The sequence below is a fragment of the Phoenix dactylifera genome, chromosome 12 (assembly GCF_051530095.1).
Source record: "Phoenix dactylifera cultivar Ajwa chromosome 12, Ajwa_hap1_PhDact_Kaust_v1.1, whole genome shotgun sequence".
Taxonomy (NCBI): domain Eukaryota; kingdom Viridiplantae; phylum Streptophyta; class Magnoliopsida; order Arecales; family Arecaceae; genus Phoenix; species Phoenix dactylifera.
In genome coordinates this window covers 5,224,947-5,249,017 of record NC_143201.1, presented here as the reverse complement: position 1 = coordinate 5,249,017, position 24,071 = coordinate 5,224,947, and the positions used below count along the sequence as shown (strand labels likewise).

Here is a 24,071-nt window from a genome sequence, read left to right as displayed (position 1 = left end):
CGGTGGTGATGTGGCTCGGCAATGGAAGCGGCACGGTGAGGCAGCGGTTGCGGCCTGGTGTGATGCGGCGGCGACGGGCTGCAAAGGGCGACGATGGTTGGGTGGTTGCGGCACAATGACGACGGTGGAGCGGCGCGACGTGCTGCTAGCGGCGATTGGCGATGGCAGGATGACGGCGGGGGGCGCTGCGTTGCGGAGGCGAGCGGGGGTGAGGGTGGCCGCGGGTGTAATGGCGGGTGGGACGAACTGAGGAAGGGGCTTGAAGAGGCTGCATGGGCTATTGAAGAAGGGAGGGTTGTGTTGTGTGGGCCGGATGAGAGGAGACAGCATCGGGAGATGTGAGAGAGGGGAAGGAACCAGGTGTGTGGTGAATCAACGAGGAGGGTTTTTTCCTATTCTTTGTGTGAGAGCCGAGAGAGAGATCTGGTGACTGGGCATAACTCAGAGGGCGGTGAAGATCTGGTGACTGGCATAACAGCACGAACTGTAGGGCCACAAGATCGAGGAGCTTTGGCGACGGAGGCAAAGCTCCTGCTCTGATACCAAGCTGATGGCAGACCATTGCAGAGAGAAGAGAGAAAGAGAAAGAAGAAGGGAAGGAGAAGGAAGAAGAGGTTATAGAGATGCAGGAAGAAGAGAAGAGGAGGAGAAAGAAGAAGAACAAGTAGCAGAAAGGAGGCTAGGTTTTTTTATTTGATCATTTAATTCTCCTAATTCGTGAGTGGGGTGGCCCTTATATAGGCCTTATATCATGAATTGACTAAGTCAAACAATTAACAACTAACCAAACTCGGACCCTTCAATTAATTGACTATGTCAATTAATTGGTTACACACCAAATTAAAACTTACTAACATTAGACCATTAAACCAATTGATCATACTGAAAATTGGACCTTTATAATTAGTTTTACATTGATCAATTGATCCAATCACTTGACTCAACAACTAACCCAATTGACTCGACTAATAACAAAAGCAACTAACCAAATTGACTCGACCAATAATAAAAACAACTAATTGATTCCATCATCTGAATGAGGGCCTCTGATGTCCCCATCAGTGGAGTATATGATCTTGTGATAGATCAACATTAGTTGATGTTTTGACAAAAAAAAAATCATGTTGCAAATTATGGATGTGATTCAGAATTGGGGGAATCGGAACAATTTAGTTGTTTTGAGAACAAAAAAAAAAGCTGAAAAAAGGGGAGACTATTACTAAAAGGATGAAATAATTGATAAATCTATGTTGTCTTGAGTAGATCCTCTAAGTTAATATAGATTAGTCTCTCTGTTTCAGATCATGTATGTTTGCACTATTGCAAATAAAAATATTTTTCTTATTGGTGAAATTGATCTTAGAGTTTATATCTTGGTAGAATTTCTTGTAAATCTTTGAACCAGATTATTATATTTTTGTGAGTTAAATATATATACATTATAAAACAAGGCTATGAGTTGATCATGGATTTTGTATCACCATAGGTAAAATGCTAGTGGGATTTCATAAAAGGCCAAAATAAGTTTAAAAGAAAAGATTCGAGATGGTTAAATATGCTAATGAGTAAGTTAATTTGGAATTTTTCAATAGACATACAATTAATATTCTTAAAAGAGAGATCAATATCAAATTGTATAAAGGAATTGTTAAGAAAATCTAGAGTTGGCTTAGTTCAAATTGGATCTAGAATATGATTACTTGATCATACAATGATACAAATATGGCAATTATGAGGGTTAATCATGATCTAGTGTATTTGGAAAGTAAGGATAAAATTTTGCTTGGATGTTATTAACAAAATGATGATGATCTTGGGTCATTAAGAAATTTTGGAGAATATTGATCAGAGTTATGCAGCGAAAGTATGGTGGATTTTGAACGGGTCAAAAAACATCGACTATGTTTTTTTGCAATATGTTATGATGGAAGACTAGAATTTTTTTAATAAAGAAGGCTTTTGTTAATAAGGAAAGGTGAATATTGTTAATTCACAGGTTAATCATGATTATTATCTCTCCAATAAACTTTTCTATTTTTGATATGCTAAAGAAAATTTTGAGCATTTTATGACTAGGGTGAGTTGATCATTGATTAAATATGATCAAAATTTTTAAGAAACCAAATAAGTCATGTGTTACTTGTTCCCTCTTTATGATCTATAAATTTAATCTGAGTTTAAAGCCTTATGACATATTGAATCATGGTACCAACACTTTTGCCTTCTCAGACTTGCTATTGTGATTTGATGCCTATCATTTTTGAGATAGACCATTGCTGTCTAATGACCATCATACATGTTCATTTTGCGAATCACATTTCTAGCGATATAATTATTTAACTCTAAGATTGATCATTATCTTTTGAGGGAACATCACCCTACCATAATAAGTGCATCGAATTAATTTTTATTTCAAGTTCTACCCCAAATACAATTAATCGATCTTGTTGTGAATCGATCTTGATTCTATCAAGAGTGAACCTGCATTAAGATAATGAGTTCAATCTTAGATTTAAGTTAGTCACTTATCTAGTGATAATCTTGCTAGTTTATATGAAACTTTTGATCCAAAATTATCTATCACACTGATTTTGATCGAGGAGAATGAGATTTTGGATTTATGTTGCTCAATGGGTAGAACATCTCTAAATTTAGAAAGCCTAGATTTTTTAAATTTTGAGGACAAAGTTTTCTTAAGGGGGAGAATGTGAGATCCGACTCAAAATGGGCCGTTTGATCTGAAGTCGGCAGGCCTGACCGGCTTTAGCCCATGGTTAGGGAGAAATTGAAGCAGAGGATCGCGATTGCGTTTCGCGGCAACCCCATGACCGCTTGAGCGGCCGCCAATCATGCCTAACCGCTGCAGTAATCGCGGTGCTGAGCCATTCAAAACCCACTATAAAATTCTTTCTTCCCCTACGTTGGACGACCATTGAGCCTCCTCTCCCTCTCCTCCCTCCTCCTTCATCTCCGGTGGCCGGCGTGCCACCCGACCAAGCGCCACCGCTTGAAGACCTCTCTTTCCCTCTTAATCTCTCATTTTTTAGTCGCCTTGTTTCTTGGACCAAGCACTGCTGCCCTCCTTCCGTCGGAAGCCATCAACTTCGTGCCGCCGTTTATTGGTGAGTCCCCGACCTTGCTGTGCTTCCTCCTTGGCTGAGGGACCTGCCACCTTGAGTACCTAGGGGCCCTTCCTTTCCTTTTTCTACTCGTTCATGGCCGAGCCATAGCGGCACCGTGCCGCAGGCCGTGCCACCACTCTGTAGGCCGCGCCATCGTAAGCCACCAGTCGGGCCCACCACCAGGCCATCGACCACTCCCGACCTTCTCTTCTTTCTTCCTTCTTGTTTTCTCAACGGAATGAAGAACCCCTTATTTTGGGCCTTGTTGGGCCGTGTTTATCCATTTTGGGCCTTGTTCAAATTTGGGCCTAGTTCATTCATTTTTGGCCCTGTTGGGTCGTGCCCATTGTGGGTCGAGTTTGGGCCCTAGTCACCCTTTTGGTCCGTGTCTATTGTGAGCCGAGTTTGGGCCTTGGTCACCTTGTTGGGCCATGCCCTTTGTGGGCCAAAAACGTGGGCCCATTTGTCCATTGTGGGATTGTTCATCAGTTGTGGCCCTGTTCACCCATTGCAGGCCCATTTATCCGTTGTGGACCCATTTATCCATTGTGGGCCTGTTCATCCATTGGGGGCCCTTTCATTTGTTTGGGCTACTTAGGGCTTTTTCATTTGCACTTAGATTTCTAATTAGTAAATAGAAAGTAATTTATACTTTTTAACTGGTTTTAGATAAGTGTTGTGGATTTGCCCAACTGAACCTAGGGATTTTTAGGCGAACAGAGGTAAGTAATTCTGGCACAAACCTTATTTGTTTTAGAAATTATTGAGTAGTTCTACCAACGGGTTAAAGTTGGTAATGAATATGAATTATAAATCTTGCCGATTACGAAGACGACCCTGTCACGGGATTATACTAATCATAGCAGCACGTAAGTCTTGTCAGCAAGGTTTTAAACTGTGATATGACTAAATGGCAGAAAAAGAAAAATGAGTTGTACATTATTTGCGAAATGAACTTAAAGCAATGTTTGTGGAAATTAAATGATTTATGCATGCATGATTTGCTTTATAACATGTTTTTAATATAAGTACTATGAAATGCTTCCTTTGGATTGACTCTTATTTTCTTTAAATGATGCATTGACATAAAAAAACTCATGCTTGATCTGGTAAGGTGGTGCATGGTTACTTACTAAGCCGCAAAACTCATTTATCTCTGTATGTTTTTTTTTCAGATAAGTAAGGTTGCTAGGAGCGGGGAAGAGTATATGAATGGAAGTTAAAAGAATAAAGCTTGAAGCATAGTTACAAGCTATTATAGATGTAGCTATGACTATTAAGTTTGGGTTGTAATTTTGAATACTCAAATATTTGATATAGATGCGCTGTATCTGCTTCTTTTTGATTAGCAAATGACATTGATTAAATTTTATCTTGCTACATGAAAAAAATTGTTATCATGGGCTTCGTATTATTATGGGCAATACCCTATAGTAGTACGGTTGTGTCACGGGCCGAATCTGGGGTGCGACAAATCATATCCGGATCTGGGTTGCGACATCCTAAGTCCACCCTTACCTGATGAATGCATCCAAATGGTGTGGGTTGAGAACATGGACGTTGCTGAGGAGGGGCACAGTTGGAAGAATGCTATTGGCCCAACTCAACATGGCCTAACCCAAATCAGTTATAGGATCAAGATTTTGGATCCGATAAATTGTGTTCAAATTCTGCTAACTAGAATAATTGTCTCATGTTGGCTTTTATAAGTGGAATACTGTTTCCCTACTTCCTTGTCTGTACTGTTAAATGCTGAATTCTGTAGTTGTAGTTATATAAGAACTTAACCGAGGCAATATGCCTCCCTTTAATAATAATAGAAAAAAAAAATCTTGCTGATCTTAGACTAAGCTAAAACTAATCTTATATTTAAGTGTTAGATTTTTTTGTTTTAAGAACAGATTTTGTAGAAATTTATAAAGCCCATAGCAGCCTATAAGTACTCTGTCTCTCATGTAACGTTTGGTGTGTTGGCGCTTTTTTTTTTTTTTTGCTAAAGCGGATGTATCATACATCGCGGGTACGAATACATCTAAAAAAATCAAAAGATAACAAGTTCCGGAGTGCTCCGGGTATGTCCTCCTCCTCCGGCTAAAGGGTCTATCCAAAATGGTTAGCCACATAAGAGGCTACCTAGTCTGCTTTTCCGTTGGCCTTTTGGTACACATGCTTAGCTTGAATGGTCATCCCCCAATACACCATAGTCCGAATATCCCTGAGCAGCCAGTGGCTATCGCCCACACCACCGACACTCTACTGGATCTGTGTGTTGGTTTAGATGTAGCACTTTGCTTGTTTTGGAAACTAAAACTGATTGGTGGTTGAATGAGATTAAAAAAATCTGACTTGAAGCCCTAATCTTGCTCTCAAGCAAGCTTAATTTGCTAATAAGTTCCACTTTGTTGACCGGTGGCTATCGCCCACACCACCGACACTCTACTGGATCTGTGTGTTGGTTTAGATGTAGCACTTTGCTTGTTTTGGAAACTAAAACTGATTGGTGGTTGAATGAGATTAAAAAAATCTGACTTGAAGCCCTAATCTTGCTCTCAAGCAAGCTTAATTTGCTAATAAGTTCCACTTTGTTGACCGGTTTAATGAGAACTTGATTTGGATATATAGTTTGATATTTTGTAAACACTTCAAGTTTGTATATAATAATTTTTGTTGCACTTTTGCTATATAATAGGCTAAAGTTGAGCCTTAACTCAACCTTAGTTCCAACAAGGGCTTGACAAGCCTAATTTTTACATCACTTATGGCCTTTTCAGCCATTTGATTTGGTCCCTTGGTTTGCACCTATGTGTCCCTATCTGAAACCCATTGTGAAACTGAATTTTACACCCCAAGTGGGTGAACATACTCCACCTTTGGTTAGTTGAGCATAAACCTTTCTTGTGAAATATGAGGCTAGACTTCTTGATAATCAGACTGGTCTAATTTCGGCTTTTTTTACACCCACCTACATATTACAATTGTTTTGAAAATAATTTTAAGCCATATGCTTGGTTTATCAAAATAAGCTTCACAAGATTTTAGAGAGAGAAGCTCAGGTATTGCCTCAAGTGGTAGTAGGCCTTGATATATTCATTTATCAATATCTAGTGCAGGATATTGGGAAATACTCAATCCCTATAATAATTTGTAATTCTACATGAAACAAAGAAATTGGTCAAGGAACCTATATAAAGAACAACAGTCAATCATCCACCTGGGGAAGGGGTAGGGTTTCGATTCTAGTTGGAATCAATTCCTCAGGAATTGGCTAGATGTAGGGGGGAAAAGGTAGCCTCTTCTAATCTCAAATCTCAAATATAAATATATATATATATATATATATATATATATATATATATATATATATATATATATATATATATATATATATATAGAGAGAGAGAGAGAGAGAGAGAGAGAGAGAGAGAGCTAATCATTCACCTTAAAATTCGATCATATCGACCATCAGTTTTTTATCATACTGTCAAGCAATATAGAGTCAGCTTCCACCAACACTGTCAAAACATTAGAAGCTTGCATGGATCTGAAAAAGATTTAAAATAGGTTTGATTGGGTCATCTCCAAGTACATGTAAAGACCACTCATACATTTTGGCATTTTCCAAAATGTGCTGCATATTAAGCTATTTGGACTATTCTAGCTACCCTAATCTATGATCAGTATATACAAGATTGTTATACAAATCACAACACACATACAGATCATATAAATTTTGCGTGTGCTTCTGCCAAATAATCTAAAACTACATTTCTTCTCTGTTATGTTAAATTATGACCTTCTCGCAATTGGCCTACCCTCGAACGGTTTTACCAATAGTATCTTATAGCTTGTAGGACAAGATTAACATGATTTATCACCTTGGACTATTTCTTCTACAATGTTGGCTACAATATTCTTGACTCTATCCAAACCAGTACAAGACCTAAGCTCCTCCAAGTATGAAACATCTTCACCAATAATGAAGACATGATGAATCTCGTTGACCCAGTCGGAGTCCACAGACATGTTTCTTCTCACCTCCCCGTTCCCTTGGATAACAGCTTGCTTGGAATTATATCTTTGTCTGAGTTTCTTGTCAAACTTTTGTTCCTGTGCAGAAGAAATTGATAGGCACTCTTTCTTGGTGGTCCACTTCAAGCCTGCGATTTGTCGCTTGTCTTAACCAGCCAGATACAATCCTGTCAATCACTTGGCATACATCCATTGCTAATTTGCTATGAGAAGCAGCACACTATGCCCAAAAAATCAAACCAATCTCTATGGATATTGCAATCTCTTGGTTTCGGTCCAGGATAAAATTGTTGGACACTATTTACTAAGCTATCAACAAGCAGGTCTGCAACTACCCAAATCAGACCCAACTTTGAGTTGATGAGATATTGATCCAAATTCTAGTATAACCGGTTTCAACCATTTGAACTATCACCATATCTAGCAAGAACAATAAATAAAATTGTTAAACTCAGTCTTTGATCCATGTACTATAGGCACGGAATAATTAAATATGAGCTAGTTGAACATCATCACACTCAGAAGAAAGAATGGTTGCATGACAAACTCAAGGACTTCATAGATGGCAGGCCATCAGACAACTGAATGCACTATTAGAATCAGGTCTTAAGCAAACAAAAGGCCAGCATCAATGCTCAAATTAATTGTTGGACCAGTCTCTGAACCACCTTGAAAAAGAATACTCCTTGGGCATAATTCGGAGAATCAGTGCCAACCTGCTCTAGGGTCCAGCAGAAAACTTGACGTGGAATTATTGAAGTCCAATGTCTTCATGATTGAGATTTTTGAGGCTGAGATAAGAAACAATAAATAAATAAATGAATAATAAAAGTGAAGAATAGTCAACTAATCACCTAAAATCCAAAAAACTGCCATAGAACCAAGCAATCTTAATTCACTGGACCCTTGATTTCTGTTTGCCTGGAGATATTAATCAATTAGACAGGAGGTATGTCTGTTTGGAATTCTTGTGGAGCCATTGGAGAAGGTCTCGATCCGTTAGAAGATGCGCATCCAAAGAAAAACACCACCAGAATTATATAAAATGATAAAGAATAGAAAACAAAAGTAATTAGGGATGGCGGAGAGAACGAGGGAGAGAGATCTTTTGATGCATGAAACATCATAGTAGTAGAGGTTAATAATGGTAAAAGAACATCAGAACAGTAAGAAAAAATCCATAATAAACAGTACACAACTGAAAACAATGTTAGCCGGAGAAGGAAACATACCCTCATCCAATTCAGAAATGACAGAAACAAAGAGATATTTCAGTCTTCAAAACTTCTATCACAAGTCTGGACTTTGGACATCCCTAAGCATCATCCAGACACTCCATTTAGCCAATGCTACCTGGAAAACCCCCACCTTTGAAAGCAATTCTCCAATGAACAAAGCATAGTCCTAGTGTTGCGACCATCGGAAGAACTGATCTTTGAAATTTTCCAACCAAATTTCAACTAAACTCCGCCTCCACCAGTCTCTTACCTTCTTCCACCCCAAGAAATCACCATCAATTCATCAACATCTATGCTGCTGAACTGCCATAAATTCAATAAGATCCACATGCACCCAGTTCTCAACTTTTTTCGTGCGTATCATTTAGATGATCCAACTGGACTTTGACGATTTATTTGTCATCAGGAAGTTCCAGCAATGGAGTTTAAGGAACAACAATCCAGGGAAGACGATGCAAGCATCCGACTGGAGATCATTGAGGATCCAAATGGAGGCAACGGCAAACTGGTCGACTACGTGGGCTCGACCCTTTTCGAACCTCAGACATACACAGATCCTGTGAGAGTACCAAGTGACATCAACTCATCAGGACGAAATGGGAACAAGGCAAACACAGGCAGCACATTTCAGGCACCCGAAAAGAAGCTGACCCTCTTCGCCCTTCGCCTCGCAATCCTGGAAAAAGCTGCAAGTGGCCTTGGAACACTAGCATTCATCTGGGCCACAGTAGTTCTTCTTGGTGGGTTCGCCGTGCTGCTAGAGGACAAAGATTTCTGGTTTGTAACCATAATTCTTCTCATTGAAGGCACCAGAATCTTCAGCCGGAGCCATGAGCTCGAGTGGCAGCACCAGGCAACATGGACCCTTGCAGCGGCCGGACGTCACAGCCTCCAAGCATTCAAATCCAGCTCCCGCTTTCTCTTCCAGGCTATAAAAGCAATCTTCCATCCATTCTCCATCATCCAACCACACGGTGACAGCAGCCGGAGGCCTAAAGAGAGCAACCAAACCATGAGAGAAACCCAAAAACAAGTTCTTCTAAGAATGACACGACGAACATGGTATGCACCCAATGTTCCCCTTCTCCCTCATCCTGGCTGGGTCTTTCTATCGAAAAACATCAGCAGGATCCTTATATCGCTTCAGCTCTTATCGGCTACTGCCTGTGTTGTGCTTTCCTTGATGCGGCTCATTGAGCAGGATTATGGTGAGGTAGGCCACGAAAAAGACAAAAGAAACAGGAAGCCAGCACTGAACATATTCTATGGGCTGGCTCTGGCCGAAGCCCTGATGTTCCTCATGGAGAAGACCTACTGGCACTGCAAGGTCTCATATGGCAAGTTACTGAAGCATGTAAGCCGGGAGTGTGAACTGGGACCGTCTGGGATCATATCGATCAAACGGTTCTTCTATGATGCATACTCTAAATGCATCAGCGGGAGCATCTTTGATGGCCTAAAGATGGATCTGGTGACTTTTGCCAAGGAGCTCGTGGACTCCGATTATCAGGATGAGCAACTCATCGGGGTGCAAATGCTGCAGAAGTTTGTAACAAGCAACCACTTCGCCTCCGAGACTCTGCGCAAGCTTGGCACCTCAACTTGGGTGATCGAGAGACTGATCGAGATGCTGAACTGGAAGAATCCAGCGGAAGAAGAGATCAGGCGATGTGCGGCGGAGATTGTGTCGAAGCTTGCCGGGAAGAAGCAAAATGCACTAAGAGTTGCTGGAATTCCAGGAGCAATGGAGTCGATATCATCCTTGCTGCATACCGCCCGGAGCTATCATGCCAAGCCCCATGAAATCGATCAGAGATCCATTATTTCTGACCAAACAAACTATGACTCTTTAGCTTTTAATCTACTGGGTCTGTTGATTCTGAAAAAACTGGCTCATGATCATGATAATTGTGGGAAGATCGGGAATGCCAGAGGCCTCCTGCCGAAGATCATAGACTTCACAAATGCTAGCCAGAGCTTGCTGCGAAACGACCAAGCACCGGAGTCCCAGATCAAAGCAGTGAAGAGGTCTCTCCAAGTGGTCAAGATGTTGGTGAGCACGACCGGAAACACCGGGAAAATGCTCCGGCAGGAAATCTCAGAGATTGTCTTCACAGTGAGCAACATCAGGGAGATCCTGCAGTATGGAGAGAACCACATGGTGCTGCAGAAGCTGGGGATTGAGATTTTAACGAGCCTGGCGATGGATGAAACTGCAAGGGAGACGATTGGGAGCACAGGTGGAATTATTAAGCTGCTGCTATTTATCTTCTTCAGACCAGGATTTACAGAAAATGAGCACTCAGTGAGCGATGAAGCAGGGGAGGCGCTGGCAATGCTGGCACTGGAAAACAAGAGGAACTGCGAGCGGATCCTGAAGGAGCAGAGGATTTTGGAGCGGCTCATTGGCGCACTAAATAATCCAGTGCTCCAAATAAATGCTTCAAGAATCCTTCGAAACTTGTGTGCATACTCTGGAATTGAATGTGCTGACAGCCTCAGGGGAGTCACTGCTGCCATACCTACTGTAAGCTGCTATTTGTCTTAATTTGATACTTCTATTATTATCCATTATCCTACTTTTCTTATTTAAACTGCTTAACTTAGACTAAACATCAGAGTTCAAGTACACTATCTTGCCAAAAGAATTGATTTTAGAAAATATAGAGATGATGGATAACATGCATTCCAAAATAATTTGTTAAACTCAATTTTTTTTTTTTAAATCCTAGAGCACAAAAGAAAACAATGGGGTAGGAAAAATAAGATAAACACAAAAACTGAGATGTAAGAGGCCATTCTTCCATTAGTTATAGCCTTCCTTCCTAGGTTTCCACCTTGTATATTTTGTGGATACATTTTCTTTCCGTGCAAGTAATTGGAAAATAGAGTATCGAAGAACAGAAATATCATGCTTATTGCTAACTGTATAACTCTTTCTTTTGAATTAGTTCTGTTTTGGAAATGTGGAAGAGCCTCAATTAATTCGACTCACCAAAAATCAAGCATTATTCATCTCACAACTCTTTTTCAGAAACTAAAATCCATGAGCATCCCCTGATGTGCTTTCACTGCTGTTGCTGTTGATGCAATGAATGTGTTTCTGAATTTCTTTCAACAGGTTCCAGTAAAAACTTTGTAATTCTTAAGAACTTTAAAGTTTAGTCTAATAAGTTGCAGCCTTAGGTTCTTAGAACTCTTTGAATTTCCCATGGCTCCCATCTTAAACCTATATTTTAAATGTTTCCACGTAAAGCTCACTTCATATGTGTGAGAACCCGTGCGGGCGTGTGTTTAGTCCCACATCGGTTATTCGCTGGGTAGATCTTGGGTACCTATACAGGATCAAGGAACCCAAATAATAACTTCCGGCTAGCCATTTTGGGTGAGGTCCTGGGTTGTTACAAATGGTATCAGAGCGAATCCGGCCCATGACCTATGTGGAGTAGGAGACACTGCAGCACGGATCCATTGGGGCTGACCACGTGCCAATCGTGGTATTTGTGATTAGATTTGAATAGATATGAACCCTTAGCCTGACGAGGACGTCAGGGCTTGAACGGGGGAAGTATGTGAGAACCCGTGCGGGCATGTGTTTAGTCCCACATCGGTTATTCACTGGGTAGATCTTGGGTACTTATACAGGATCAAGGAACCCAAATAATAACTTCCGGCTAGCCATTTTGGATGAGGTCCTGGGTTGCTACAATATGTGAGCAAGAGTTACAAACATATTCATCCTCAAATTATTTGTTGTAGAATTCTTTCTATGGAAACAATTTTACAGAAATCACATCTTAGGACATTCATCTAGGATAATGTATTTCATTCATGCTGAACAATTCCATGTTGTACTTTCATTAGTAGCCTTTGCATCATAAACAGAGCTGCAGAGGACCCATTCTGTGCCATGCCAAATTTTCCTCGACTCTCTAGATTCTCCATGTTCATTCATTCATTCATAGAACTCCTTTCATTGTCCATTACTCTTACATTTTTATTCAATAAATGATTCTATCATTACTTATAAACAATCCTTCTTTTCGTTATATCAGATTATTTCATGAATGCCTATTTCCTAATGTCCTTTAATTGCATTATCATATCATATCTTTATTTGAAATACAAGGCACCCCTTTATATGTAAGCAAGGTCTACAATACCAATAGCATCGTACTATATCGGTATGGTACTAAGTTTCGGTTATGTATATGACCTGAACTGGTCTGTACCAATCCAAATTGAGTGGAACTGCACTGTACTACCAGTACCAATCTGTAACACTCAGTTTCAGACAGTATCAAGGCTGGGAGTGAGAAGAAAGTATTAGGACCCTCTCTTGTTATGGGGTGTGTACCATATTGTGTCGACCATATTGTACTGTACTCGTGTCATACCAGTTTTACAGACTTTGAATGCAAGTATTGAATATTACTAAACTCTTAAATCTCAAAGTACCCGTGCATCCTTATGTATAATCACACTAACAAACTTACTGTTTCGACATAAATTCCAATATATTCCACTTATTTATGTTTATAATACTACACGTTAAATCTTCAATAAAATATTCAATGATTCTAAAATCAGTGATGTGACATCCAAATCGAAGATCCATGGCACCGATTATAATCTATATCTTTAAACATGACAACAAACCAAAATATCATATCTTTTTAAGATTCCAATGTACACATCAAGAGGGTACAAAAATCAATGTATTAATTACATTAGTATGATAAATTCCATGAGAGAACATATAAATTGAAAATACACTTATTGATCATGATGCACACATCTTAAAATACTGATAGATCTGAATTTAATAGGTTTTGAAGATTAGATCACAGAAAACATAGTATCATACTATAAAATCTTCATTTTTGGAATATAAGATCTTCGTTTCTAGTTACTTTTTATGGATAGATCATATTCAATAGTCTCGGTCTTCAAATGGATGGTCCATCGTTGGTTATAAATTGTCAAGCATTTACAAAAAGAAAACTAATGCTTGATATGGATGTATCCATGTATATATGTATGTGCCATGCTGATCATAGGCTAGCATTTTACATACCATGTACAACTGTGCCAATCATGTGCCCAGCTATGTGGAATTTTGTGGCAGTTGAAATTGGTTTGTACTAGGCCTTACTGATCCATGCTGAAGCATGCCAAACAAACATACAACGACATAGACCAACACAAATGCTACAATGGTACATAACACAATACCATGTTTATAGGGGATAAATACTGCAATGGTGCCACCTTAAGATAGAGGCCAGCATGGTATAGTACCTCAATTCATGAATGATATAATGAGAGCATTTGACCTAAAATATTCTTCCCCTATAAAATTCTTTTAAATCAAAAGCCATGCCTTTGATCATCACCTATGTTAAACTGCCTAATATCTTAAATAATATTTGCGTCAACTAGAGAGAAAATGCATGAAAATAAATACAATCTGTAAGCTAAACTATATCATAGATTCTATTATTGAGAATTCAAATAGTCAATATTGACTAGACTTCTTCAAACTTAAAGAAGCTGCAATTAAACTAAATTGAACTGGAATCTTTCTAAACTATGAATCAATTACCCAAAAAAACTATGAATCAACATGCCACTAGAATTGTTTGTTAAAACAGGGAAAGAAAATGAAATCTCTGTCAATTATTGCTTGCTTACAAAGTTACAATATTATGTACAGGGTGTATATATAGGCCTAAATGTAATAGAATTTGAGTATGATAACAACTCTATAACAGACTTTGCCTATGATAACAACTCTATTAATATTACAAGTTAGTTACATTAACATTGTTCATTGTCAATCCATTAGATGCATTGTTAGGACTTCCAAATGAGTCTTTCCTCTCTTTTTTTCCTTGGAAATTTAGATATCAAATATCATTATCGATAGTGTTGATTTTCATTTTGCATGTGCTATTGTTGATCTTTCCAAGGAAGCAATTTGGTCCATATACTCCAAAGCATATTCTCTCTCTACATACACAAAAAAAAACCAAGTATTAAAATGTGCAAATACATGTTTAGGAATAGAAGATTACGGATTTATCAATAATCAAAAGGAGTCCTGCAGAATAAAGTTAGGAAGGAGATAACATCAGTTAAACATAAGAGTGGGAGTTTGGTACACATGATTTGTCTAATATTTACTTTAATGCACCATTAGGATATTTTTTAAACAAAGATTTACTAAAACGACTGATGGCAGTTACATGATTGTTATTTGTTTAAATTTTGTCTTTTTTCCATATAAACTTAGGTAGTTTTTTAAAATCATTTGGTAGAATAAACTTAGTCGAAACCTGTTTGTGGACTGCTTTTGCTTCAGTTATATATTATAGAGGTTTCTGAAGAACTAGCATATAAAGACAAGCAGTGCTATTTTGGTCACAAATAGTAAAAGAAAGGAAAAACTTAAACAAAATATCTAATATTGTCACATAACATGAAAATTAACACAACAAATTTTCTTCCTGATTTATAGACACGCTAAAAGGTAGTGATTGTTATTGAGAATAAGTACTGTTATTTCAGAAGGATTTAGGGTAGAGGGCTTGAAACGTGAAATAGCTTTCGGAACTTAATCTACAAAAATATGAAATTTATGAGCACTCCATCTCCTTTCCCACTAAGAGAAATGCAGAATTCTAATACATAATTCAACCTTATTGCTTCTTCTACAGGTGTTGAAAGCTATTATGGTTGAGAAAGAGAAACTACTAGAGGTATCAATTGGGCTTGCCACACAGATCTGCAAATTCATGGGTCCTACAGAATATGCTGAGGAACTTGAACGAGCCGGCATTAAAGAGACTGACCTTGTGGAGAAGCTGGTACAGATACTAAAAGAATACAGTTACCCAGAAATTAAGGTTCCGAGAATAAGAAGGTTTGTTATTGAACAAGCAATTTGGATGATAAAATCTCACAGAAATTATATACAGTTATTCAAGAATTTGGAAATGGATAAGCTACTGGAGAGTGTAGCAGAAACCACATCAGAGCTCGAGTGCTTTCATGTTTTTTCTGGTAGTGTTGGACTAAGCAAGCACCGTAGATCTCTCTCCTCCGTTGTAGACACAGCAATTGAGTTGATGACCAATGGTTAAAGTCAGCAGGCAAACAACTGTTATGCTAGCCAAATCATATGTACAATTACAAAACAGAAGCATTATTGCTATGCCGATTTTATGTATAATTACAAATAGGAAAATCATTTCTAGTCCAATAATATGTATAATTACACATTTGAAACATCAAAGATCATCCAATTTAAGCAGAGATATAGAAATTCTCACAAGTTGTTCCAATTGAGTAAGTTTATGTACATCATGGTAAACTGGTAATAATATGAGAGAATGCCTAATTCCATAATTGTCTTCTGTTTTCTATATAATACAAGAGTTTCCTTTTGTTTCACTAGTAGTTACTTATTAGTGCTCATCAATATCTTTCTTTGCAAGATGTATAATATCTTTCTTGGAGGCAGGCGCTCTCATGTTTCAACCCCACATTATTTTGATAGTTGTGGGGCATTGAGTACTTGCCGCCTCTATGAGTTGCAAGTGCATGGGGCTGGAGATGGCGTGGTTCAGGGAGATCAGAGCAGCTAGCATCTAAACAAGCCCCCTAAAAGAGAAAGGACCCAATATACTACTCCAAGAGCTCATGAACATATATAAGGATATTCATAGACATCAAATCCGATGGGGGGAGGGGGAAGTAGATATCGGTCAAGAAGGTTGTTCGCAATTTTTATCTTAGAAAAAGGTTCCAAAGCTCCATTTAAGATCTGTCTTGCGTCATTTTCTCGATTCTTAACGTTCGAAAATGGATCTAGTTATGGATCATTTAGTAATGCCAAGATTAAGTGTTTTCACCAAGAAAGAAAAATGTAGATGTAACAGAAAGATGGGATGTGTACACAAGTACATGCATAGCAAAACCACACTACAAGATTAAAGTCTCAGAGGGTAGATAGCACCTCCATATATGTCACGCCCCGAACCCAGCACCCGGGTCCGGTACGCGACCGGCCGCATGAGCCCTAGAGCAGTGCCCTAAAGATCATGCAAGGCCTATGATTAACAAAAATTCTAATAAATCCACAATTAATCTAGTAATTCAAATAGAGCAGTCCGACATGTCCAAAATAAACAAATTAGTTCATTTACAAGCTCTTCAAATGTTCATCGACATCAAAGAAGGATAAACAACTAACTAACTAATGACTCTGGTGCTCGCACTCTGCGCCCATCCCATCCAAAACTATGCATCCTGCAACTCTGGTAAAGAAAAAGAAGAAAAGGGGGTGAGCTTTACAGCCCAGTAAGAATCCCTACACATCCATACCAACACAATAATAATATGAATTTGAAAGCCACGACAAATCGATGCATATTTCATGAAATCATAAACCGGCTATCAAAAGGCTCGAATAATCAATATAAGTATGTACGTCAAATATCAATGAAAGTCCAACTACGCAAGAATGATATAGCATACGATAGCTCATAAATCTTCATTAATGTTTTCAATGCCTTTTTCTTTCCATTCTATATTAACTTGATCCGGATCAATTATCTTTCCGACTTTGGGCCAAATCCCGGTCACGTTTCCAGCCCGTGACAGGGCAAACCAATAGTGTCACACTTAGAGCCTGTGACGGGCAAACCAACATTGTCACACTTAGAGCCTGTGACGGGCAAACCAACATTGTCACACTTAGAGCCTGTGACGGGCAAACCAATAGTGTCACACTTAGAGCCTGTGACGGGCAAACCCATAATAACGAGACGGCCCAAAGTCAATGTTCATTTAATCAATTTCACATCCACACATCAATCCCTTTTATTTACTTTATTTCCGGCCTAGACTAACCATGGTCACGTTTCCGGCCCGTGACAGGGCAATCACTATAACATGGTTAGTCCATACCACCACATCCATAAATTCAATTATGCAGGTATAAGTTATACACATACAAGCATCCATCACACTACCAACCACAAGCCAACACGATCAAAATATAATTAAATATAAAACTATTTTGCTTTGTCTGGATCATAGCATATCAAACATATATAGTGCAAAAATATGTATATCATGTAGGATTGGCGTACAAGGATTCTTACAGAAATTGTAGACAGACTCAAACACAGATCTGGATTACAACCTACGAGCTGGGGTGCTGAGTCCCCTGATCAAAACCTCCTGGCACCGCTGACTCTTCCCCTACAACATCAATTATAAATCACAAACTAAATTATTTAATATTAAAATATTCTGAACTATAATTCTCATCTGTTATGGGGTCCATCATCAGGTCCCCAAACATCTCAATCCTCCCAGATCTAGGGCAGTCGGGATAGCCCGACTCCCATCTTGTACCACCGGCCTACGTCGTCGCCAGCCGTGGCCGCTGCCACGCCGGCGATGATGGCCGGTCCCGATAAAGAGACCAACAGAATGGATGATTCCTCTCTCTTCATGGTTGGGAATACATCTCCCCTTCCCCATTTCTTGGCCCAAGGGCAGCAGCCGCCACCTGCCCAATCCTCGGCCACCATTGGTCGAACCATCACCGGCCACCCCTACTGCAGTCACCGGCGATGGTGGCCGGCCAAGAGAAAGAGAGAAGAAGAAGTCTCTTCCTCTTCTTCTTCTTTTCCTTCTCCTCTTATTATTATTATTATTATATTCTTATTTTCTCTCCTCCTCCTCCTTCTTCTTCTTCTTCTTCCTCTTTCCAACCAACACTGTCCCCTCCCCCTTCCTCCATTTCTTCCACGGAAAGGCCACTGTGGCTCGGCCCCCACCCGACGGCACCCAACCGCCGTCGCTGCCGCCGGTGGCCAACCGACGAGGGGAAGAGGAGGAGAGGATGGGATCCCGAGGAAGAAGACCTCGGATCCACCATCCCTCATCACATACACAGCCTAGAAAACTCTCTCCGACCCTCACATAGACCCGACCGACCCCCAATACCATGGATCCCGACCAACCGGCGGCCGGCGGCGGCGGCAAGATCCGAAAAAGAGAAGCCAAAACAGGGTATCCCTGTTTCGGACTCTTCTCCGGCGATCTCACCGGCCCTAAACCTAGTAAATGGAGTGCAAGGGAAGGTGCTGCACTTACCTCAGCCCGACGAGGTGCTCCGGTGATCTTTCCGGCGAGGAATCGGAGAGGAAACTCAGATTTTCCCCGCACGGGTCCAAAGTTTTTCTCCCGGTTTGTGGGGAAGGGAGGAGAGGCTTTCCGGCTTCCTCCACGGCCGACTGGTTCTCGGCTCCGGCGCTCGGTTTCCTCCGGCGATCGGCCTCTCCAACGATCCCCTCCAACGCCGCCGCCCCCCCCCCCCTCTCTCCCATTCTCCTCTCTTCATCCACGATCGTGCCTAGGGCACGATCGTATTTTATAGATGGGCCCGGCTTCTTCGGGCCGGCCCATCAAACCATTTTTTTTTTCATGGGTATTACATACTCTCCCCCCTAAAAAAATTTCGTCCTCGAAATTAACTTACTTGAAGCCTCAAACTTTAAAAATATGCATCCATCATATCATCCCTGAGATCTTAAATAGTCTCCCTCTCGGAGTAACTACTCACAAGATTTTGACATACAAAAATCACAGCATCTTACAACTTGATCCTTTCTTTTTTTTTTTTTACCACACGTAGTAAGTTCTTTTGATCTCCTTCGAAAGAATTCCAAACGCCCAACCTTGGATTAAAATGCCATAATTATATCCCAAAGAAATTAATTTCCCTTGATTCTACATAGAGATCATAATTGTCTTAACAGAAATAGGAGAAATCTTTAGTATCAAATGCTCTTAATATTCTATAATCATTTTTCTTTTCTTTCTCCCACATCATTCCAACAAATAAGAGATCCATAGAATCAACAACATTCTCCTGAAACTAACTCAAGTATTTCATCATAATGCCTTTTAGATCAAATATTAATGATCTTAACTAGTTTCAAAATAAGTCAAACCACCACACTTCCGCTGCACACTCTGATTTAATTCATTCAATTCTTTAAAGTCACAAAATGATTTCTGACTAAAGTATCACTTTGCATTGAGACTAAGAAACTCCAAGTTTCAAATTTCCAAGTAGAACTAGAGCAAAACCTTTAGATCTTTTTGTCCTCAATTTATAGAGTGTACATACCATAACTAACCCCCGATCCTTTAGTCAAGTTTAAGGTCACTATGTGATCTCCACAATCTTCTTAGAATCCAAAATATCTAAGTTTAATTTAAAGGGAGGTAATTCTTGTATTCCTTTAGCAATTTAATTAGAAGATCTACATTGATTTTCCTTCCAACAGAATTTACTTCAAATTCAATGGGTTAGAAGTCATTGAGCCAATACACTATGATTAGAATTTAACTCGATCGATCTCCTGATCTTCCTTCACCAAGATTCTTAACATCCATCAGTAATGCTATATATGATAATTCATGTAAGCATCTCATGACCGAAGTCTCTACTCAATATGACATTTATTAGTGGCTTCATCAATAATGACAAAAGATCCCTGCTCAAATCTTAAACTTAGGCTTGAGTTTTACATTAACGCATCAATTAGTCTTCTACAATTATAAGTAAAATCCAATAGCCCAATCCAAACATGAGAATTCAAATAATTAGAATTCTCCCATCAATATGCATACTCTATGGCCTCAAAATAATCAAATACATCCATAGGAAATAGACCTATTTGCAATATCCAACATGCCAACACCAGATTTAATCCAGATACATTTTCAACTTCGAAGAACGTTCCTTTCAATATTATGAAATCTCCTTAGCTTACTCCAATACTAAATCAACGTACAAATCCCACTCTAATAATTAGCAGCAAAACCAAAAGTATGATCACATCAAAACCCAAATCAAATTTGAACTTTCAAATCATTTAAATAATATCTGAACATGGTATACTCGATATGCCATTGTTGACCTACACTTATCTTAGGTCAAACCTCTCTTATCATGATCAAAGACAATTTATACTTTCCTTCCGTATGCATCAAAAACCAAACCGATGCATACATTTTATCACAATGCCAAGTGATCTTACAGCTTAAGCACTGAATTTAATTGTCATGTCCAAAGTGATCATAACCTTAAGCTATGATATATTTCTGTCACGATCCCTAGTGATCTTAAACATATGCTTAGATTCCAACTGGTCACATTTTCCAATAATCTTAAACCTCAAACTTTAATGCCACTAAGGCCACAGTTCCTAGTGGTCTTAAACCTTAGATTATAATATCATTCTTGTTACAATCTCAAGTGATTATAAACCAAATCTCTGATAGTTTTTCTATCATAGTTCTCCACTGATACTCACCTGAACATAAACCCTAGGATACCTTAACCTTAAGCTCTGATACTACTCTGTCACGCCCCGAACCCAGCACCCGGGTCCGGTACGCGACCGGCCGCATGAGCCCTAGAGCAGTGCCCTAAAGATCATGCAAGGCCTATGATTAACAAAAATTCTAATAAATCCACAATTAATCTAGTAATTCAAATAGAGCAGTCCGACATGTCCAAAATAAACAAATTAGTTCATTTACAAGCTCTTCAAATATTCATCGACATCAAAGAAGGATAAACAACTAACTAACTAGTGACTCTGGTGCTCGCACTCTGCGCCCATCCCATCCAAAACTATGCATCCTGCAACTCTGGTAAAGAAAAAGAAGAAAAGGGGGTGAGCTTTACAGCCCAGTAAGAATCCCTACACATCCATACCAATACAATAATAATATGAATTTGAAAGCCTCGACAAATCGATGCACATTTCATGAAATCATAAACCGGCTATCAAAAGGCTCGAATAATCAATATAAGTATTGTTGCTGGTGGTCCAAACCGAGAACGATTGGCACTGCGGTGTGAACGGGGTTCCGTCTGAGTTGTCTTGGTTGGTGTTGGTTGCGCTCCACCTTCCGCCAAGAAACCTGCAAACAAGCCTTGCACCACCACCAGGGTGGTGATGGCCCTCCGACGGTCAAGTCAGAGGAGATTGGAGGAGGAGGAGAGGTGATAATCGCAAGTAAGAGAGTGCTCTGGGAGATATTGCTCACCTCCCCCCTTTCTCCCCCCAGCCGCATATATACCTGGCTGGGGGGTCTCTCAGGGGGGTTCGTTATCGTGGGGCACGATGGTGTGGCCACTGACATGGCCGTTACAGGGCGTCGTGGAGCAGCACCGGGTACGGCCACGTCAGGGCATAGTGGGGCTCCGCTTTGTACGGCTGATGCAGGAGATCGTGGAGCAGCATCGGATACGGCCGTTGCAGGGAGTAGTGGAGCAGGAGGCCGCGGCGTGCCTCTGGGGAATAGCCTGTCGTTATCAAGAGATCTCCGACTCGGGGTCGGAGCGCTGGATCGAGGGGCAGCTGACTCGGGGTCGGGCTGCGGAGCCGAGGATATCCGACTCGGGGTCGGATTGCTGGATCAAAGGGCAGCCGACTCGGGGTCGGGCTGCGGAGCCGAGGATATCCGACTCGGGGTCGGATGGCTGGATCAAAGGGCAGCCGACTCGGGGTCGGGCTGCGGAGCCGAGGATATCCGACTCGGGGTCGGATTGCTGGATCAAAGGGCAGCCGACTCGGGGTCGGGCTGCGGAGCCGAGGATATCCGACTCGGGGTCGGATTGCTGGATCAAAGGGCAGCCGACTCGGGGTCGGGCTGCGGAGCCGAGGATATCCGACTCGGAGTCGGATTGCTGGATCAAAGGGCAGCCGTAGTCTTCCTGGGCGCGCGTGCCGGTCACGTGGGGCATGGCGGCTTATTTCCCCCGTAACAGTAGCCCCCCACTTCCGAGCCTGGAACCAGAAGGGGAACAGGTGAAGGGAGTGATGTTTCGGGATTGCCGCCGTTCCTCGGAGAGGCGCGCGCGCTTCGAGCTCCCCGCCCTTTTTATGGCGTATGGCGGTTATTGCTGACCTGGCAGTCTGAGGATTTCGGCGGACATCCTTCCTTAATGGTGTCGATTCGCCTTTGGGGCGCGAGCGACCCTTCGGCAGCCAGGCGTCCTCTGGCGTCATTGAGGCGTCACTTGCCTTTCCGCCTATTTAATCGGGGGCCTTTCCCCGTCCGTCTTCTTCTTTACAGATATTTTCAAGTTTCCCCTTTGCGCTGCTGTTGCTGCCGTCGGACTGTTCGCTCGTTTCTCCTTTGGCGCTCTCGGAGCCGTTCTTACCTCTTTTCCGGTGAGTTTTTCCCATTCTTCTGCTTAGGGCTCTCCATACTTTCCCCTCTTATACTAGTGTACTCCAGTCGCTCCGGTCTTTCCCCCCTTCCTGTCCCCGTCCTGACCGTAGGCTTATTGGCCATTAGGAATGGGCGAAGTGAGAGCAGACCAAATTAAGTCGGAGCTGGTCGCCACAGACTTAGACAGACTTGTGGCTCGGTACCACCTTCCCGAGGCCTGCAACGCCACGCTCCCGGGGCCTGAGGAGAGGATGTCCCATCCTCCTCCAGGGAAGATCGCCATCAATGAGGGCATTCTCCAGGCCGGGTTCCGCTTTCCCCCTTCGGATTTGGTCATGCAGGTGCTACGGGGTTTAAGAGTGGCACCGACGCAACTGGTGCCGAACTCGTGGCGGGCCCTGACGGTCTTCCAGGTTCTCTGCCGTATGCACGAGATCCCCGCCACCCTGAATGTTTTTTGGGAGTTCTACAGCCTGAGCGGCCACCCCCAGGACAAAGGGTGGTGGTGCTTCGCAGCGCGGCGAGGATGCGGCCTTGTCAAGGAGGCTCCTACCTCCATTCACAAATGGAAGGAGCGCTTCTTTTTTGTTGATGCAGATCCCTCTTGGGAAATCAGGGCGACCTGGGAGACCCCGATGAAGTCTCCGATCGGCCTATCGAGACTGTCAAGGGAGGAGTCCGATGGCTTGGCCGCCTTGAAGGGGTTGGTTGCCGAGGGCCAGCTCCCCCCGGTGGCCCGCCTTATTTCCGAGGATACTTTGGTGAATGTCGGTCTGAGCTCGGTCCCCACCGACCGTGAGTCCGCCACCGATTCTTTCTTGACTTTTTCCCTTCTTTCGTCCCGTTCTTTCCTTTGGTTTCTCCGTCTCCGACTATCCCGTCCTTTTTGCAGAGATCGACGACGTCATGCGGTCGGTGAAGACAAAGGCTGTTGGTAGGGCGTCCCTGCTGGAAGCAGCCCAGAGGAGGAAACGAGCTCTTCCGAGCGGGGCCCCACCGGCGAAGAGGTCCCGTAAGGAGGTGCCTCCGACGCCGACCGACGAGTCCGGGCCCACCGATCAGGGAGACGTCGTGGGCACGGACCGGCAGCTGACGCTGTATCAGCCCTCCGGTGGTAAGATTGCCGCTACTCCGGAGGTATCATCCGAGCCTGCCCGAGACGGACGGGTCGGACGTGATCGGTCCCCGACCCGGCCTCCGACTCGGTCGGCTCCTGATGACTCGAGGAGGGACGCGCCGAGGCCCCGACCGAGCGAGACCCTATCAATTCCTGGGGTGACCCCCGCCCCGAGCGCGATCGGCCGGACTCTTCCCCAGGCGATGGATAGGGGTAAGGCTGCAGAACCACCGTCCAGCTCTGGGGAGAAATCGGGGTCTGCCTTCACTACCGATGGCGCCCGAAATC

The 24,071-nt window shown here is 41.8% G+C and overlaps 1 protein-coding gene and 1 long non-coding RNA gene across 3 annotated transcripts; one reads left to right on the top strand and one right to left on the bottom strand.

Moving 5' to 3' along the window:
- The first annotated feature begins 8,102 nt into the window (after positions 1 to 8,102).
- LOC103720365 (uncharacterized) lies at positions 8,103 to 15,735 on the top strand. Of its 2 annotated transcripts, XM_088708322.2 has the most exons (3): positions 8,115 to 9,451; positions 9,591 to 10,916; positions 15,109 to 15,735. In XM_088708322.2, the coding sequence occupies exons 1-3, from the start codon at positions 9,449 to 9,451 to the stop codon at positions 15,532 to 15,534; spliced, it is 1,755 nt and encodes a 584-aa protein (XP_088564448.1). In that variant the 5' UTR covers positions 8,115 to 9,448; the 3' UTR covers positions 15,535 to 15,735. The 2 variants fall into 2 exon arrangements, with proteins under 2 accessions (XP_008808253.3, XP_088564448.1); XM_008810031.6 differs by having other exon boundaries at positions 8,103 to 10,916.
- A 784-nt stretch (positions 15,736 to 16,519) lies between these two features.
- LOC120112225 (uncharacterized) lies at positions 16,520 to 18,881 on the bottom strand. Its single transcript, XR_016398033.1, has 3 exons — positions 18,563 to 18,881; positions 17,560 to 17,659; positions 16,520 to 16,710 (listed from the first exon to the last, which is right to left on the bottom strand). It is a non-coding gene; the product is annotated as an uncharacterized LOC120112225 (long non-coding RNA).
- Between the last annotated feature and the right edge of the window lie 5,190 nt (positions 18,882 to 24,071).